The sequence below is a fragment of the Pezoporus occidentalis genome, unplaced genomic scaffold (genome assembly GCF_034315485.1).
Source record: "Pezoporus occidentalis ecotype Australia unplaced genomic scaffold, CSIRO_AGI_Poc_V1 ctg119, whole genome shotgun sequence".
NCBI classification, from domain to species: domain Eukaryota; kingdom Metazoa; phylum Chordata; class Aves; order Psittaciformes; family Psittacidae; genus Pezoporus; species Pezoporus occidentalis.
In genome coordinates this window covers 1,359,238-1,379,496 of record NW_026912983.1, presented here as the reverse complement: position 1 = coordinate 1,379,496, position 20,259 = coordinate 1,359,238, and the positions used below count along the sequence as shown (strand labels likewise).

The following is a 20,259-nucleotide window of genomic DNA, read 5'->3' as shown; positions in this document are numbered from 1 at the left end:
CTTCTTGTTCCAGATGTCCAAGACCAGTGCCAGCCTTGGCAACCTGCTGAACATTAAGACAGAAGGAGATGGCAGCCAGGCTGGGGCTGGAGAGCCAACACAGTACTTGGGCAAGGCAGTGAAGGCACTTGTCCAGGAGAAGCTCTCTGAGCCATGGAAGATGTACCTGCGCCGGTAAGGAAAGCGTGGAACTGGGAATAGAGGAAAGAGAAAATAACTTCCTTTGCAAAGCATCTGGCTCGTTAGTTTACACTTGAATGCAGAGTTCTCTTGGATTTAAAGGCCTAATTCTGTGACACGCTTATCACCTTCTGGAGTCCATCCAGTCCTCAGTCCGGGCCAGCTGCAGTAGGTGTTAATGTCCTGTCAGAAATAACCTGTACACATAGAGTTATTTTACAAAGGATCTTGACAACCAACTATGAGCACAGATCTTCACTGTTGGCCTAGGCTGCTTCTTGGGCTCCTCTTTGTGTCCCCAGCCTTCAAGTTCAGGAGACCCACAGCAGCTGTTGGACCATGTTGAGTCACTACACACAGATCACAGAAGCCTTATGCTTGCTGTGGCATTTCTTCTGATCACAGGAGTAGGCCACTGAAACACAATCAGGAGTATAAAGAGTATGGGAACTGGGGTGGTTTCTCCTGGTTATGTTGTAGACAGGGAGGCTTGAAAGGAAAATGGAACAGATACAAAACTCACCCACACAAAGACACATGCACATACATGCCCAGACAGACACATGCTTTGAGCATACACAGATACACCCAGGCAGACACATACGGGTTTGTGCTCTGACACAGATTGTTGCCTACAAATGCCTGTGGACACTTTGTAAATCCCAGACTTTAATGGAGAAGATTAGAAACTTTCCTGGTCCTTCTGCCCCTGGCCAGTGTGAGATCCTTCCCTGCAGTCCATTTGCATTTTGTCCAGCCTAGTTGTAATTATGCCAAGCAGCGTGGCTATTTTCTTGTCTCTGGGAGCGTTATTCTACCACATAGTCTCATTGTCGTGACTTTTTTTCATGGAATGCTGCCTGAATTTCCCTTTTTGTAATCTTGCTGCAGTTTTCCTGGTTCTATCCCCTTGAACCACAGCAAATAATTCCTCTCTGCAACTGGGGTTCACCCCCTTCAGATAATCACAGACTTTTAGCATCCCATTTACCCAAGCTTATTTACTTCCTTTAATCTGACTTTGTAAATTAGTCCCTTCAGCCTGCCGATCATGTCATTGCTGTTGGTATTCTTGCTGTGCCCTGAACAGGTGCAGACCCAGGCTGCCAGTCCTGCATCACCACACCAGACCTAACAAGCTTTCTGCCCCCATATATGCAGCTCACAAGTGTGCTACCTGGTTTGCATCTATACTGCATAATGTATATGTATCATGTTTACCAACCACTGTAACACAGGATTGCTTTTAATGCTCTCCTGAGTCCCCCATGCATAAAACCACCCCCACCCCCAGATGTATTAGCTGTGTGCTTCTAAACAGGACTCTTGTATTCTGAACCTTCTCCCTTGTCTTGCGAGGCCTCTTGGTGTTATTTTTCTCCTCTTGCACTGGTGTTGCCAACTCCTCCCAGTTTAGTATCTTCTGTGAATTTCATTAACACACTGTTTACTCCTTCTCCTAGATTACTAATGAAGATGTTAAATAAGCTCAGACCTAACCCAAGTCAGCCGTGCAGTGTTTGCAGGATACCTCCTACCAGCTCAGTGCTGTTTGTCATTAGCCTTTGTTTATGGTCCTTCAGCCAGTTTGCAATCCATGAGGTAGCATTCACATCCAGGCCAATTTGAATTAATTCTAAGCATATGCAAGACTGTATCAAAATGCTTTACTAAAATCCAAATATATTGCATCCCTTCATCCACTAATTTTGTAATTCTATCAAAAAAAGCAATTAAATTTGTCTGGCAAGATTTATTCTTTATAATCCTGATGCTGTTTATTGCTCATGGTTCCTTTATCCTCTAGATGTTTAATGATTTTCTCCTCCCTCTTAATATTTGTTCCATTACTTTACTGGAAGGAGAAGTTAAGGCTAGAGGTACAATAATTGCCAAAGATCACTTGTCTTTTTTCCCCCTGAAAGAATCAGTATCTAGATTTTTCTATTATTTTTTTGTTTTCAGTTTCCCATACCTCCCTCTTCTCTATGGCTTAAAAACCAGCAAATTTCATAAAGCATATTTGCCATTTTTCTGCTCTTCTGGAAGGTCTTCACTCCCTATTTCCTTTATTGTCCAGAGCAAATTTCATAAAGCAGCCATTTTTGACCTCCCATTTTCATTGGATCTTCCTACTAAGTGCAGTATCTTTTGGCTCTGATAAAAGCACCCCTTTAGCTTGCAGTATCTTGGTTTCTTATTTCTTGCCATACCTTTACTTTCCTTCATCTTCTCCCTGGAAGCCTTAACTAAGTGCATGTATTCTATATCTGCTGACCTTCCTTCTCCAGCTCGAGGTTTTACTCCTTTTCCTTTACTCGCAAACTGGTAGGAGGCCCCTCCTGGGACCACACAGGCTGCTGTTTGTGTCTTGCTTTCCTGCTCATCAGAGCAATTGTAGTTTGTTGTATCTTAATTATGCAAGATTCCCCTGTTAAGTTTCAGATCCTTCCTGCCAGTGTTTTTTACTTGATTCCTAGATTCCCTGTGATTCTGGAGTTTCCTGAAATCATGTGTATTTGTGCTACTCTTATTAAGTCCAGAGCATCTCAGCAGTGGATGAGCAGTGAAACCATGCTTAGTTGGTTTTGCCTTCTTGACCATTTCCTGCATGATGATGAGAGGGGTATCTTAGATGATGGCTTTTGCTCTCGTGTTTGCTTTGCAGGGATGTTTCTTATGTTCTTCAGTGATTGTGCTTTCCCTATTTATGCATCCTAGGCTGGAATTGCTATATGGATGCTACTTCAGCTCTCCCATCTATGTAGTACCCTGTTGTTTCAACGTTGGGGGTGGGTGGGTTCTGGATCTAGATTCCCTTGAACCTCTCCTGTTTCTTCTCTTTTGCTAGTCCCAGTAAATTGAGAAAGAAAAGGAAACAAAGACCTGTTTTACCTGGATTACTTTTACTAACCTGTGATTGTTCTCAGAGCCTTGGCTTTTGTATATGGATGCTCAAGAACTTAATGGTTTTCAGGTTTTGTTTCAGAATAGTTCTGTATTTTGCTCACACTAAAATGGGAGTTTCTTGGTCAAGTCCAATTGGAGAGAAATTAGGTGCTTTTTCTGCATGTTCAGATCTGTGTAACAGGCACTAACCAAGCAACACCACCAGCAGTTTGTGCCGCAGGAACAGTGGCATTAGAAACACAGTGGTAGTAGAGCTGAAAACCAGAACATGTCTGTTCCAACATGGCTTCTGTGTTGGGCTCTTCCCTAAGATGCTTGTTTGCTTTGGGCAGGTTTGGTACCAAGGACTTCTGCGATGCACAGTGTGACTTCCTCCATAAGGTGCACTTCCATTGTGTGGTGGAGGAATGTGGGGCCCTCTTCAGCACCCTGGATGGAGCCATCAAGCACGCCAAGTAAGTAGCAGAGTCTTGGGAAACCTTGGGAAAACTCTACATCACACACACTGCAGGACAAGAGAGACCTTCCTGAGTAACGCCTCTGTTCAGGAGCAGGAACGCGGACAGTCCTAAGGGCAGCAGTTTGGGCATCCATGTGCTTCCTGTGTAAATGTGCTCAGCTAAAAGTTGTGCAGAACACCGTGTTCTCTTTAAATTTGTTTCACAATAAATGTGTTCAACTTGCGAAAAAGTGTTGGCAAGGCTGAGAATTGGACATTTGTGTTCTTCCATAGCCTACTTGACAGACCGTGTGTTCAAGGAGACCCAGATTTCTCACAGCACACATATATACCATCCAAAAAAATATATGGGAGGGGGAGGAGCCTGTAAACCCTGTCATTGTCAATGGATATAGACTTTTTGTGGAGTAGACACCTCCCCATCTCTGCAGTGTAGAAAGCGTTTTATTTGTTCATTGTCTTGTCATGACAAATCTCTCCTAACAAGTTTTCCCTAGCCCTTAGTTTATATGGTTTTAAGAGTTCAAAGCATGTGGATAAGGATCTTGAAATGAAGCAGTCAACCTGTCCAGCCCAGCAGCACCCTCCTCCTCACCTTGCCATGTTCTTGTATTGTAAACCCTTCGTCATCTCATATCGTTTTGGAAAGCAGCAGCCAGCCCAGAGTTTGGTAGCCAGACATGTAGGTTAGAGGATACAGCCTGTGTTCCTGAGGCTGGATAGCAAGCTCAGAACTCCAGATGTCTCTTGAGTGAAGAATGAATTTAAGATACCTTCCCACTGTTACAGTGAGGGGACTAGCAAAGGAAGGGAGGGATCCTGGAAATTCTCCCTGTTGTAAATTTCCATTGCTCTTTTTGCAGTTTTCACTTCCGAACTGAGGGTGGAACTGTGAAAAGTAACTCCGAGTCTCCCTTCTCAGCCACTGCTGAGAATAAGCCTTCACTGGCCCCTTCATCACCATCTGCTACTTCTGTCACCATGGCAAGCGCTCCAGCCCTCGATGTGCCCACTCCAAGTCCAACCACCATGCCCTCTGCCCCCACACTGCTAGCTTGGAAGCAGCTGGCTTCAACTATACCCCAGATGCCTCAGATCCCAGCATCAGTGCCTAACCTGGCAACTTCACCCTTGGCAACGACTTCCCTGGAGAACGCCAAGCCTCAGGTCAAACCCGGATTTCTCCAGTTCCAGGAGAAGTAAGTTGTAGATGCTGCTTTCCTCCTTACGCCCTCTCCAGCCTTGCAGTCCCCTCTGTACCACTCCTCAAAGCTGTAGTGCTACATCTGTATTCACCCACTGAAACACCTTCTGTCTTTCCTGGCTTTATCTCACAGAAAATTTACTTGTACAAAGTCTAGAAAATGCCTTAGTTTTCCTAGGAGAAAAAGGATTGGTGAGTATATCTGGGAGTACTTTTAGGTGGGAGCTTAGAGGAGAAATAAACTTGCTGAGATATCACTGAAGCCTTTTTTATACCTCAGAAGACATGCACAGAAATACAGGTGTCTTTGCAGTACTTTTGACACTGAAGGCCACAGAGGAAGCACACTCTATCAAGTTTTCAGCATGCAAACCTGAGTAGCCCAATGCCAGGTTTTGCTGCAGGGATTTACTGTGAGTTTCTGTAGTTGAGAAAAAATCAGTGGGCAGTGGATAGCTCAGTTATGCAAAGGTGAGGTGTTACTCCAGCAAAGTACACGGAACTAACTAAGAGTAGATGTTTGCAGACAGCTGAAAGGGAAGGTAGCTGCATTCCTCCTGGGTTTGTCCCCAGTAAGCTCTTCTGGGAACGCCAACTGGAACTCAGTATAATTAACCTTCATTCATTTTTTTTCAGTGAAGAAGATGCAGGGGTCAGGTGCTTGGACTCTGATTGTCAGGAATGGGTGTCTCAGCAGCTCAGGGAATAGGGAGCAATTCTCCCTCATTTCAGATCTCTCCAAGTTTTGCTGTCCTGGCTGAACTTCTGTACAAGTGTTATGAGTCTCTTTAAATCCTGTGTCTCTGGTTTTGTAGTGTTGGTTTACAGAGTAATTCACAGGGGAGGTGTCTGGAAGGAGGAAATGTACCTTGCTGAACTTCTTTTCAAACATAAAAGAAGTTTCACAGTGTTGGTGTTATTTCTGTTGCATAGACAGAAAGAGGTACAGAAGTTCTGTGGTTTATGCAGGAGTCCAGGTTCAGCTTAGGCATTGCTGTTTAATGATTCAGGCTGCTGGAGTCTCAGTCTCAGGGTCATGTATTGACAGTCATTTGCTTTCAATGAAGTGTATTAATTCAGTTTCACATAACTGAGTAGGTATCATTTGGTACAGTGCTTGGGATCCAAGAGATCAATGTTCACCTACCTCTGATCTGACCTCTGTGAAGCCAGAAATCCATGGAATGGGGGGGGAGAGTAATGTATCAAAACCATTTAACTAATTAAATAGGCCACTGCTGATGGTGTCTACTCATGGGAAGCCCTGGCATCTTGCAGTGTGCTTGCCCCAGAGTTTCATTTCAGTTAGACAAAACTGAGATGAGAGAAACTGTCTGAATCCACTGAGGCAAATGTAAGCAGAAAGGGAGAAACAGCATCTGTGTGGATCTTGAGAGCTTTAAATTGCAAGTGTGGCCCTCGGAGACTACAGCACCCACCATGCACTGCTGTATTTCAGTAATCTTAATCAGGAGAGTGCTCTGGCTTGGTGGAATTGCAGTGGCATTGCCAGCATCAGTTTTAGGAAAGAGGAAGGTGGTTGTGGGCAATCTGTAGGCCATGTTTGGAGCAGAGGCTTCAGCTGGGCTCCCCCTGAATTAAATTTTGGCAAAGAAACCAATGTGTGAAATGAGTGAGGGTGATGATGGGGTGTTGGATGTGTTCCAGTGATCCCTGCCTGGCAACGGATTGCAAGTACGCCAACAAATTCCACTTCCACTGTCTCTTTGGGAACTGCAAGTACGTGTGCAAAACCTCGGGCAAAGCAGAATCCCACTGCCTCGACCACATCAACCCCAACAATAATCTGGTGAATGTGCGAGACCAGTTTGCTTACTATTCACTGCAGTGTCTCTGTCCAAACCAGGTAAGAACAGTTCAAAAGCAATGTTCCACCCTGAAGTATGTGTGGGAGAAGAATGAGAAAGAGCAAGTAGACTGCTCAACAGGAAGTGAGGTCGAGTGTCTCATTCCTGGTCTAACTACAGAACCATGGAAGGGGCTAGCAAAATGTTTGGTTTCTAACAAATTGCAGGTGTTTGGATGTTTCCTTGGCTTGGGTGAACTGGACAAGGTAACTAGAATGCTCTGAGACACAAAATGAAATACAGTAAAAATCTATGATGAATACCAGGGAAAAGCCACAAGTTAGGGTTGGGGTATCTCAACGTAGAATAATGCAATGCAGAAAGCACAGTGGCAATACAAAGTACATGACAGGGAGCATGACTGTATTGCAGCTTGTGGAAGATAACATGGATGTGATCTAGAGTATGAGTTCAGGGCTCTCTCATGTCTCAGAGGGACAGCATCAGTAGCAGCAGATGGGAGTGCATTTGGTTTAGATGTGCTTAAAACGACCTGTCTGCTCCTCTCCAGCACTGTGAATTCAGGATGAGAGGGCATTACCACTGTCTTCGTCCTGGCTGCTACTTCGTGACTAACATCACCACCAAGCTGCCCTGGCATGTGAAAAAACATGAGAAGGCAGAGAGAAGGGCAGCCAACGGCTTCAAGTATTTTACCAAGCGAGAGGAGTGTGGCAGACTGGGTGAGTTGTCTTCTCTTCCCCCATCATCTCCCTCATGTGGGCTGTCCCATGTCCCGCCTAAGAACACTGCGAGTTAGAGCCTGCAAGTTATGTTTAAGGTGTATTTGGTCATTAAAGCGCTGAACAAGAGAACAAATGAAACAGCAGTTCCTGATCTGCAGGAGCTGAAGCATATTTTCCCAAATAGACCCAGTTAAATGCATAGAAATGATAATATAGAGGAATATATATATATATATTTGTCTGGAAATACAGCTTCCCCTTAGTTTTTGCTTTATAGGTCATTGTCAAGGCCTTTTTGTTTGTTTGGGGATTTTTTTTTTGCACTTTGTAGTCTTTTGGGCCTAATACTTGGGTTGGGTGGAGTTTAAGAGTGCTTTTAGCAGTAATAAAAGGCATAAGGGAAATGCTTATTCTGATGAGTGCCTTGTGTGAACATCTTCCTGCATCAAGAAAGCTGCTGCTTTGCCTGATTGCAGGCAGCTTCAGATGAAAACTTACTTTATTTTTATTAGTCAGGGCAGGACATTGAAAGACAAAGGGCAAATAACCAGAGATTGAGGTATGAAGAAGAGCATTCCATAAACTACTCCTCTGAAGCCATTCTCTACAGCCAGTTGTGAGCAGCAGGGAATGCAGTGCTGTATCTCTGTGCCAACCTCCCACCACAGCACGGCCTAAGGAAACACCCGAGACATGGCACAGCCTCACACTGTGGCTTGCCCACTTGGCCAGCACTATTAGCAGCAGGGCAGTAGTTATTAAATCCAAGTGCCTCTAGTGTAAAGCTGGTCGAACACAACAACAGAAAGTGGAATGCATTCCCAGGGAGGTAGCTAGAGCTGGAAGCCACAGCTCTGAACCTGGGGGGAATCCCTAAAGAGAGCTCCTGCAGAGCTCTGTCCTGAGCGGTCATGATTCACTTAACCCTTCAACTTGTGTTTTGGCTTAACAGTATCACAGACCCAGCCCCTTGGAACTGAAGCTGCAACAAACCAAGGTTCAGAATAACACTTCTGGGTGCTGTTCTCTCCCACTGCAGGGAAACAGCCAGAACCAGACTTTTCTTTTCAGCTTTCTTTTCATCAAGAATTTGTACCCAAATGGCAGCTTGTTTGTGGTAACCAGGGTACTGAGTGTCAACATGCTGCAGCCAGTACTTACCAAGGTCTCATTTGCACATGTCAGTAGATTCAGCAGTTGCAGGTATTTACTCAACTTTAGGTGTTTCAGGTGATAGCAAGAGCTAGACAAAGCAGGACAATGATACATGACACCCAGCCTACACGGGTGCCCTGGCAACAGGCGAGCCTTCACCTGCCCTTTGCTGATAGTGTTTCAGTCCCGCCAGCACTGTTTGTTCTCTATCCCAGAGAACAGCACAACGGGATGGGGAGGGCGAATGAGGTGGTGCTGTGGGGGAGTGCAGTGCCTAAACAAACATAAACTTGGCATGTGCCTAAAACACTAAACATGGGCTGGGTGATCCAGGAGCTGCTTGGCTCTGCCTGTGTCAGCAGTGTTTAGTTTGGGGAGCGATGGGGTGCATGCATCCAGCAGTGTGGACATCTGCCTATAGGTTGGGTTGCCATGCCATAAACATGTTTAGCCAGCATATGTTTTAGCCTTTGCCTGTTTAGATACAGGCAGCACGATGGGATGGTGTAGCTGGATGTGTTTGTGTAGGTCTAGATGGCTACATCAACATGTAAATGCATGTCTGCTTCTCTGTATATCTCTAGCCTTTTTATGTGTGTGTATATCTATATATCTATATATACATCAGGTGCAGAAAGCACTGGCTTGCTTTAAAGGCTGTGAATGTTTCAGAACAAACATATACAATAGATTTTTCTTTAATACATGTGTTTGTGCATGTATAAGTATCATACACACGTGGATGGATGGGGAGGGAGAAACAGATAAATGAAAAATACCCACATGTTTAAGTACAGGGGGATGGGTGTAGCTACATGAGTAAAACTGAGCCTGTCTGTAGGTCTGTACAGGTCTGTAAGGGTATGGCCAAGGGATGATGGAGAACAGACAGAACCTGGTAGAGCTGTGTTTTAACTATAAGAAGCCATTATCTGTCAGCTATAGAATGTGGCTGTTGAGGATTGTCACAAACTCCTGGCATGCATGGCATGATCCACAAGGCACAAGACGTGTCACATACTGGGTGCCAGAACCCATAGAAATTGCTTGTTGCTGAGTAGCTGCCCCTATTACACAACAAATTTGGAGTGGCAGTAAACACTTCCTGGCTCGTTTCTATCTGACCAGAGAGTATAGTGTCCAGAGCCAACACTGTTGAGACTGCTGTACTGAGAGCATAGTTAGAAGGAAAAAGAGAAAAAGAACTTCTCATTTCCAATCTGAGCATGTATTTTTGATTGTAACCTCCACAATACAGTTAAATGTCTTGGTTCTGTTCTCTTTGTAAAGGAAAAGGTGCTAGCTAAGATTGGAGAGTGTTAGGCACTAGTGGACATAATAGTAATGTTCCTTTCTTTACAACAAAATGAAGAAGGGTGGGACCAGTCTCACTTCTTAAACCTGTGTACACTGTAATCCTCTTCTGCAGTTGCTCAGCAATCAAAATACCATGTTTTGTCTCATTCAAGACTGTTCCTGAAGAACCCATGACCACTAGTAGTCTTCCACTAGAAAGCCATGTAGCAGCAGCCCTGTCCTGTTTCCAGATCATCTTCCCTACAGTCCCTTTCCTTCTTGATACCTTCCATGTGCTACATATGATGGTTTTGTGTTTGTAGGTTGCAAATACAACCAGGTGAACAGCCACTTCCACTGCATTCGTGAGGGCTGCCAGTTCTCCTTCCTGCTCAAGCACCAAATGACGTCCCACGCCAGAAAGCACATGAGAAGGATGCTGGGGAAGAACTTTGATCGTGTTCCTACTCAGGTGACTCACTAGTTATTTAAGCTGTAGATGTGCATGTAATATCGGTCCCTTTGGTTCCTTGCTCCAGAACTGCCTTAGAGATTTGTACCCAGACTCTCTCAAATGCAGATAAATATAGCATTGGGGGATGCAGCTGGGATACGTGAGTTCACCCAAGGTACCTTTACCTGGTTGGACTGCACAATAAGAGGAAGCATAGACATCGAAGCATTACTTAGTGTAAACAGCTTTTCCTTGTGAATTATGGAGATAAAAAATGGAGAACACTAAAACTACAACTTGCCCTCCCTCCCTGCTCTCTCAATATACACCAATTGGTTATTAAAATAAAGTGCTTAGGATGTGGAAGAATTGAACATGCTGGTTAAAGCAAACATTTCCTGTTGCACATAAAGAACTATTTGTTACTTCCACCTAGGATGGGAGGAATACCAATCTTGACATTTTTCTTCCCTTATTGATTTGGAGTTAGTTTAGGGTGCTCCTTGTCCTCTCTCAGGAAGTAGCAGAGCGATGCAGTTGCATCTTCTCTTAACACATAACTGAGAGCAGTCCAGCAAACAAAACAGGGATGAAAGCACAAATCAGAGCACATGGCAAAGCTAATCAGATCACTGCTCTGCCTTTCTGCATTCAAATGTTCTACCTCCAGTTTTCCCCATACCTTGGTGAGTTTGGCTATCCAGTGCTGCTGGCTCCCAGGTAACCAGAGATGGCCAGGCCAGGCCAGGCCAGAGCAGCTGCGCGTGACCACAGCACACACCTCCATCACTGGTTTCAGCCTCTGTGCCCCTGTTGCAGTGTCTCAGCATGCAGGCATTAGGAGAGTCGTGTCCGCAGTCGTATTTCCAGTCTCTGAATGCAGCAGGACCTACACAGTAAGGTAGCAATGCCAAGATTAACACCTCCTGTTTTTGAGTGCATCGCAATCCACACACCAGGATGCTGGTGCCAAGATTAACGCTCCCAGCCTCTGAGCACATCACAATTCACATACCAGGATCCATGTGCCAAGCTCAAAGCCTGAGCTCCCAGGGAAGGCAGACTCACGCTCCCAGCCACCGTGCCATGGGTTCCACTCACGGGCGTGTTCCAGCTATCCCTCCTGAACTGTGACGGGGGAAATAAACGTGCAGACAGATGGTTTTGGTCTTGGCATCTCGCTTTTGGTGTGAAAGTCCCCGTCCTGTGTTCTTGCTGCAGGTTATTGGCCACACTCCAAGAAATGAAAATCTCCCCCAGGTTGGCAGCATGGCACCCAGCCCAGCCTCATCAGGAACCCCAGCTTCCTTTCAGGGACCCCCAAGCATGATGGACACTGAAACAGATGAGTACATGGATTACACTGGCTGCAGCCCTGGGGGTATCTCCTCTGAATCTTCCAATATGGACCGCAGCTGCTCCAGCACTCCAGTGGGCAACGAAAGTACATCAGCAGGTAAGAGAGAAGGGGTGGGGTGAAACGGATCCTCAGTTGCCTGCTCTCTCTCAGCAGATACACTCAGGAAGAGGCCAAAGAACAATTGCATCTTAAAATATGACCTGTACCAGCGTCACAGTAGTGCCTCATACTAACCTGGCTCCCTCCACCATTTCTGAGATCCATCAAAATGAGCACCTCAAACATCCATGAACTAACAGCATATCTTTTCTCCCCTGAAGAGAGGTTTTTATCCTCTGTCTTGGATAAGAGGATTTGAAAGAAAAATAGTTCTGGGCCTCTTCTGTACTTGGCATTTCCCCTGGTATCTTTATGTAGTTCTTGTGCAGCATCTGAAGTCAGGTACTTTCCTATACAACTGAGGTACAGAAAGACTGTACAATAGCAAATACTGTATACACAGGGGAAAAAACACTACCACATCTTCAGAAAGCAACACATAAAAGCAGCTCACTGAGCTCCCCTGCTCCCACTCTGTGCAGTGCTGCTCAGAAGAGACCTCCATCATCCCCTCTTTTTGCTAGGATAATGTGTAGCCATCTCCCACTGCCCTGTGTTAGGGGGTTATCTTCTCAGCAGTCAGATAGCTTTTATGAATTCTGTTACCTAGTGGTGATGCAGGGATCTCTTAGCTGCCCTTCCCAGGGTTAAGTGTTACATTCTACATAGGCTGCCTCACTGAGCTCGCTTTAGTTTTGTAACATTTCCCTGCTTTTCTTTCCCATACCAGTTAGATAAAGGTTATTCTATACCTGACCATGTCTGTGAACCCTGCTGGGTCATGACAGTGGTTGTCCCATGGCATTAAAGCTCCCCCTGAGTCCTGGTGGGACTGGTTCCTGGCACTCTGTCAGTAACTGTCTGGGACACAGCCCCCAGCTGCTATCCAGGGAGCAACACCACCCACCCAAATGTAAGACCAGCCTTGCAGCTATTAGTTGTATGAGCTGGCACTATGTACATGAACAAGGAATTTCTTCCCCCATGCCACCCACTAAAGCCACCCTACCTTGTGCAGAGACAACCCTCCTCTTCCTGATGCTGTCAGTTCCTCACCTTCTGTTTCTTCTCTGTTATAGTTCTGTTTCATACATTTGTGAATGTATTTTCCATTTTCATCGTATTGCTTCTGCTCTTGGGTTCTCATTTCAGTTCTTTTGTTTCTTGTTTTGGTTTGTTTTTTTTTTGTTTTATTTTTTATTGGTTTGGTTTGGGTTTTTTTCTCCTTTTTTTCTGCTTTTTTTTCTCTCCACATTCTCCAGGCTGCCTGGTTCCTTCTACTGCTACTGCTGCTGCCGATGATGGTACCCATACTGCACCACAACCTCAGCCACCATCTCTGCCTCCATCTTTCTCACAAGCCCTGCTTAGGTCTCCCCTTCCCACCCTCCCCTATCTCTTCTCTCCATCTTGTCTCTCATACTCTCTGCTCAGTGCCACTCTTGGATCCAGCAGAGGCATTGTCATGCCTGCCGCCAGCACCACTGGGTTTTCGCCCATCATTGCCACTCCAACTCCAGTAAAAAGTGACGTTCCCTTAGTTCAGGATGCAGCAGGTAACACTTCTTTGCTTTCTCTCTTGGTGTCCTGTGCCCATCTCCTTCCCCACTCACCCTGCCCACGTTTTCTCCGCACCTTTGGGTCAGTAAAAAAACCATACATCACTCTGTGTCTTAATTAACTTTATCCGTGGCCCTTCCACACCTCTCCTTTTGTCTGCTGACACAACAGCCACAGCTACAAAGGATAACCAAAACCACAGCAAACCACTGAGACACATCAGGTATCCACCTGAGAGAAACTGCCACCAGTTCCAAATGAGGGGAAAAATCTAACAAAATGCAAAGTTAACATGCTCTTTCAGCCTCTTGATAACAGCAGGGTGGCCATAAAGGAAAGTTTTTCTCATGTAGCATTAATGGGACTTGGGATTCTTGCTTAGCTCTTCCAGGCCACCCAACACCATAACTACCATAGTCTGCTGCACGTAGCAGGTACCCAGTTCCCCTGTTTTTATTGATCTTTTAAGCTTCACTGCTTCCTATCCCTGCATGAAGCCACAAAATTCAGGGCTGCTCTCCCCAGCACCAGTAACAGAGTAAGTACAGTGTCACTGTGATGACATCATCAGACAGCTCAGGCTGTTTCTCACACTCACTGTTATTTATATCTGCTCTTAACAGCTGCAGAAAATCCATCGAGATTTTTAGTTTTAAGCTGCCATGTTTCCCATGTGTGACTAAGATCAGAGATGTCTCAGGCTGGGGATTCTCATTCCAGCTGGGAATGGTTTTTAGGGTGTGTCTCGGTTTTGGCTTCTTTTCCCAACTCTCAGCTCTTTTCTAGTTAATTAAGGGCATATTTGTGCTTAAAGTTCACACTGAAGAGGATTCTGGCAGCCTACAAATGTCCCAGTCATTCTTCCTGCCAGTTTTAGTAATGAGCAAATCCAAGGTAAACGGTTGGGAGTGTGGCTGGACGACCAACTCTGCTTTGAAGGTCATGGATTTTACTCATGGATTTGGCAGAAGGATCCTTTGCCCTGTCCGGAGGAGGGTGTTCCAGTGAACAAAATTCACAAGAAACTCTATTTTTGCTTCATTTTTTTCTTCAAGGATTTGCATGAACCTGAAACATTCTAGGCTTGTGCTCTGCTTTCCTCTAATGATACGTTTTTAAGTTTCTTTTCTTTTTACTTTTGTATAGTTTTGTGGATGTTTGTGTTATGAGTAGTTGAAAAGACCAGCTTATGGAATGCACTTACCATTGAGAATTGCTTGGGATTACAGTTGCTGAGGCTTGTAAATCTTCAGTTGGGTGCTGGGGACTGAAGACTGTCTGGTGGCTAAAGCAGGAGGGTGTATGAGGTTCTCACTGCTCTTTCCCATGCTCTTGTGCTGAAACTGCCTGTCTGAGGAAATAAGAATTGGTCTCACTAAGTTTTAAGCCCATCTGTTTGAACTGGTGTAAAAGCTGGGCAGACACATTGAACTTAGAACAGGTAAAATCTAAATTACACTTATTTCCCAGGCAGTCTTTCCCCTAAAATGGCTTATCCCATATTGCTGTCTGAAGCCAGACAAGAGGAGCATTCATACCAAGGATAAAAGACTTGATGATTTGGCTGTAACTGATTTTAACGAAGGGGTTGATCTGGATAGCAGTGGTTTGTCCAGGCAGGGATGCACTTACACTGGTGCTCTGGAAGCACAGAACTGGATTTACAATACCAGATGTTTCTGGGGAGAGCAGAGAGTTAATTGGTCACAGATTCTGTAGCTAAAGCTTGCTAATTTAAAATCCACAGTGACAGGAAGTTATTCTTTCACTGGTAGCTGGTTAAATTTGCCTTAACATGCAGATTCCACCAGCCACGTATCACTAAGATGGTCTCACCAGGGATGCCCCAAGCTGGTGTCTTTACTTGCAGCCAGAGCAGAAATGCCATGGAATGAACGGGTGTGGAAAAGTCTTTTGTTCCTTGCTTATCCTGCAGTCTGTATAGCCCGGCCATGCCAAGGGCCACCAAAGGGATTAGGTTGCTGCTACCATTTCATTGACTTCTGCCTTTCAGTACAGCCCCAGTTTAACTACTGGAGGCTTCCTTCAATGGTATCCTCCCTTTCTCTAGAAGGGTTGTCTTTGGAAGGGCCAGATACGGCAAAAATAGCATTCATCACATTAAATACCTGCTTATCAGCCAGAAAGGAAAACAATTCTACAACAGTCAAAGAGATGAGTGTTTCTTCAGCTGCCTAGACAAGGATGCAAGCTGCTCTGGGTTTTCAGGCCCCAGGCACTGTGTGTCACAAATCATGCCTCTTTTTCAGAGGATGGCAGTTTCAGCATGAGGAGAGGCAAAACAACAACAACAAAAAAGTATGGTTTAGTTTCAAGCTATAATTTCCAATTACACTCACAGTTCTGCACCTGGTGAGAAATTCTTGCCTCCAACCTCGTCTGTGCTGCGTGTTGATACTGGAGATTGTGGTTTGATTCTGGAAACAGCAAGCAGAGAAGAAAAAAAAGTTAATAGATATAATGAGGTCGAGTCCTTGATGTCAGCTTGATCCTAGGGGACGTGAGCACTAGCCAGTTATGCTGGCCCTGTGAATGAAAGTAGAAGATGGATGAGGGCTCTTTATTTACTAGGGGCATCATGTGATTTTTGAGACCCAAGGGAAAGCTGCAGAACTGGTATTTTCTCTCAGAGTCCACTGGCTAGTGATGATGAGAATTAGCCCCATTGAACATCTGTCCATCTGTCTTTCTAAGTGCACTCATCGTAATGTGTAGGCTCATTACAGTGAGGGATGTTGCAGTCTCCTGGCCAAAGTCCATCCTATTTCTATAAATTCCCCCCCTTGCAGTTTTAATCACGCATGGGATCCTTCCTCACTTCCTCCTGTCCTTGGCAATTGCAGTGTATTACAAGAGCCTGGATAGGCGATAGCATACACGTACCAGTTTTTAGCATGTTAAATTCTTCTGCCACTTCAGTTAACACACCTCAGGCCTTGGGTTGGAACAAGCCAGCTCCTCTGTATTAAAGTCTGACTTTAGGAAAATAGGCCTAGAGATTAACTAAGCAGCAGAAGAAACTGAGAGAGTAACAAAACAGAGAAGCAATCATCAGCATTTACACAATATCGGGTATACCAGAGCACCAGTTAGAGACAAGGTGGGATATGCTGGAAATAGAGGAAGCGATGTCCAACAGGCATCAGCCAGCCCACATTCCGAGTTCAGGCTTCCGTAGAGCTTTTGAGGGCTGAGCCGCTGGGTGGGAGCAGTTGCAGCATTGTGCCCTGGCAGACACAGACCTTGACAGGATGGTTGGGAGATGAAGAGAGACCTGGCTGTCAGCGACACCACTCTTTGCTTTTTCTCCCTAGGGAATACCATCACTATGCCAACTGCCTCAGGGGCCAAAAAGCGTTTCTGGATCATTGAGGACATGTCCCCGTTTGGCAAGCGCCGCAAGACTGCGTCCTCCCGCAAGATGCTGGACGAAGGGATGATGCTGGAGGGATTTCGGCGCTATGACCTCTACGAGGACTGCAAGGACTCCAGCTGCCAATTCTCTCTCAAGGTTACGCACTACCACTGCACGCGGGAGAATTGTGGCTACAAGTTCTGTGGCCGTACCCACATGTACAAGCACGCCCAGCATCACGATCGTGTTGACAACCTGGTATTGGATGATTTCAAACGCTTCAAGTCTTCACTGAGTTGCAACTTCCCAGACTGTCAGTTCTCTGGCAATAGCACACACTTCCACTGTCTGCGCTGTGGCTTCCGCTGCACTGACAGCACTAAGGTGACAGCCCACCGTAAGCACCACGGCAAGCAGGACGTCATCAGTGCTGCTGGCTTCTGCCAGTTCAGCTCCAGTGTGGACTGCGAGGTGCCTGACTGCAAGTACAAACTCAAGTGCTCCCACTTCCACTGCACCTACCCTGGCTGCAAACACACGGTGGTGGGCATGTCACAGATGGACTCGCACAAGCGCAAACATGAGAAGCAGGAGCGAGGGGAGCTTCCTGCCATCTCTCCTGGCCCCGAGGGCCTTGCCCACTCCACTCTTGAGTACGACATCCAGAACTCTTCCATCAACCTGGACAGCTCCCTCAACCTCAGCACTGACAACAACAGCTCCCTCTTCTTCCTGCAGAACGCAGCTGGTGTGGGCCTCAATGATTCCCTGGACCTCAGCAAGAAGCAGTCAGAAGTCACTGAAGGTCCATCACCGAGCAGAGCCGGGACTGCACCTCAGGAGCGGGGGGCAGTGGCATCTGGCTCCGGTGATGTGGAGGACGAGGATGACTCTTCCCAAGAGGATGAAGAGGATGATGAGGAAGAAATGAATGAAGAAGAGGAGGATGATGAAGAGGAGGATGACGATGATGATGATGAAGAGGATGATGAAGAGGAAGACCTGAACACAGATTCTGAGGAGTCGCTGCCTGACCCTGAGGGCCTGGCCACTAAAGAAGATGGAGAACCAGAGGAGGCTGCTTCTTCCACAGATCAGGGCGATGCTTCCATGCCACAGGGCGAGCAAGCCCTTACTCCAGCCCCAACTCCTGCTCCAGCTCCAGCTGCTGCCCCAGCCTCTACTGTCGCTCCAGCAGCTTCTCCTTAATCTTAGAGACAACGGCAGCAGTGGTTTGGTTTTGCTCTTACACAGAATTACTAAGAGGACCCCCTATGAGGCAAGAACAAAGATTGGGATGGAAAGTGGAAAACAAACTCCGTGCCACACACACGAGAGAGAGAGGAAGGAAGGAAACCCACGCTCCTCCTCAGGCCCCGTAAGAGACAGGTTGGCAGCAGGACTGGTGCTGCATCCCTTCATTCTGCAATCACAGAACATGGGGGCAGGAAGCAGCATGAAACACCCTTTTATACGGACATGAACCTGGAGGGTACCAGCTGCTTTTCCTTGCTCCCTGCATGGTGCGTGGGGCCTGTGCCCATCTGGGGACCCTTTGTTATGGGTGGGGCTCTATCCCCCCATGTTTCTTTCCGGGTTTTGTTTTTCCATGTTTTCAGTTGTACGATATTAATAATAATCTCCACTTCTTGGAGGGGGCGGGTGGGAACAACAGGTAATGAATTTTAGAACTATATATTTGTGTGTGTGTCTCTCTATGTAATGTACACACACACACACATATATAACACGCAGGGAGTTGGTGTCACAAGGACAAGTAGCTCAGCTTTGCGGGTGGGAAGGAGGGGTGAGGGGTGTTTGCTCGCTCTCTCTCTCCACCCCTCCCCCCTTCTTTCTCCAGCATTAAATGAATGGCATCAGGCAGCAAGGGTGGGAGTGGGTATTTATTGTCACATAAATGAGGACGCATTAATGAATGAGCAGGGGTGGGAATGGGACACTCCTCTGTTCTTCCAGATCCTTTTTACTATTAATGATAATAATTTTGAATGCTATTTATATTGTAAAACTTTTCTCAGTCTACACTTACTTTCTGTGTAGGACACCTCTCCTCATCCCTGCTGTTCTGCCTGTAGGGAATTTAGCTGAAGTAACTTGGGAAGAGCACAGCAGGCAGTTAAAGGGTCTGTCACACTGGAGGACTGGGGTTAATCTCCCATCCAGTTCCATCTCATCCCAACTCCCAGGTGCTTCCTCTCTATTGAGGGTGAGGCGTTTTTGTGGTGCTTCAGTATCCCCATCTCAGGAGGCTGTGAGCTGACACTGTCCCGCGGTGCAGCACAGGGAGCACCGTGCTCACAGAAGAGCATCCTAAGCCGTTAAAGCAGCCTTCAAAACTACTTGCTCTCTGACCAGGCAGTTGTGCAGTGGCAGGTATGTCCCTGGTCCCCAAGCCCTCGTCCCCAGCCTTTCACCGTGGATGGGCAAGCCTGTCATCTGTGTGCATGGACTCAGTGTTCTGCTGACTCTGGGAGAGGGTGAAGGCACTGCTGAAGAGGGAGGCAAAGGCAGCACACATTCAGGACCCCACTGTGGGATGTCCTGCTCAGGCTGGGGGGGGGGGGGGTGTCTTTTGCTCAGCACTGGGTGGGAGGAGGGACACTGCTGGTCTATAGCTATTGGCCCCATCATGGTTTTTGCAGCTACAAAACATGAGGCTGCTGCAACCCATGCAGCACCGAGAACTGAAGATGGGGGAGAGGCTAGCTGAGGGCAGGTGTAATCCAGCTAAGAATTAAAGTATTTCTGGTGCCGTGCTGATAAATTCTGACAAGTAGGGCCAATAGCTTGGGCACTGCATAAGCAAATGCAACTGTACTGTGCTGAAACCTGCCACATCCAGCGGCTTGGGCTTCCCCTGGTGACGAGCTCTTCCCTGCTCTCTTTCCCCAGTCCAGGCTGGGAACACACACTACAGGATGCTGCCTGGACTCTGGCAGGTGAGACAGCAGCTGTTTGACTTGAGTCTGAGAGAGGGCTTGTGTCTCCATCCACCTGGGCTCCAGAAGGACTAGCTGTATGAATTAACTGCTAGTTATTTCAGTGCCAGTTTGTAAGTATTCCAGCCTAGCAGAAGGTTCCTGGTGTCTGAAGTTTGTCCCTTTTTTACATAAAATACCTACTTTTCTAACACCATGCAGGCCCCCCCCAGCTCCAAGGGATCCTGTTTCCCCCCGTGAACAGAAAAAGGCCTCAAGAAGTTTAGGTTGGGGTTTTTTCCTCCCTTTAATTCTTTCCCTAAGGACGTGGTGCAGCTCAGGCCTGGCTCTAAGGCAGCAGCTCGGCTGTGTCAGTGTGGGGACAGAATGTGCAGAGAATGTTGCAAAAGGCAAAAAACCTGATAAAAACCAGCAGTTGTACAGTATTTTTCCTGTAACGGTTATTGCTAGAGATAGAACAAAGGAGAAGCCACCGACGCCAGGGGCTGGGGCTCACCTGCCCTCTGCCCAGCCCTTAGATACGGTTTATTGTGTGCAATTCATTTTTTCTCTTTTTTTTTTCCTTTTTTTAATTTTTACTTTTTTTTTCCTTTGTTTTTCCCTTCGATGTAGGGTTTGTTGGGAGGGGGCAGGGGAGGGGGGGCCTCAATGCTGAGGTTGAGGCTGACTTCACCCTCCCAGCACTGAGCGG

At 46.4% G+C, this 20,259-nt stretch overlaps 1 protein-coding gene across 8 annotated transcripts in view; it reads left to right on the top strand.

Moving 5' to 3' along the window:
• Positions 1–19,704, top strand: part of CASZ1 (castor zinc finger 1) — a 281,496-nt gene extending 261,792 nt beyond the window's left edge. For 7 of the 8 annotated variants that reach the window (XM_062604804.1, XM_062604795.1, XM_062604829.1 and 4 more), the window contains 9 exons: positions 14–174; positions 3,423–3,545; positions 4,414–4,749; positions 6,423–6,621; positions 7,134–7,305; positions 10,083–10,231; positions 11,435–11,669; positions 12,935–13,228; positions 16,568–19,704. In XM_062604804.1, the coding sequence (XP_062460788.1) occupies positions 14–174; positions 3,423–3,545; positions 4,414–4,749; positions 6,423–6,621; positions 7,134–7,305; positions 10,083–10,231; positions 11,435–11,669; positions 12,935–13,228; positions 16,568–17,817 (2,919 nt within the window). In that variant the 3' untranslated portion in view covers positions 17,818–19,704. The remainder of the gene's footprint in view (positions 1–13; positions 175–3,422; positions 3,546–4,413; positions 4,750–6,422; positions 6,622–7,133; positions 7,306–10,082; positions 10,232–11,434; positions 11,670–12,934; positions 13,229–16,567) is intronic. The other variant, XM_062604839.1, reaches the window with a different exon arrangement.
• Positions 19,705–20,259: the final 555 nt, after the last annotated feature.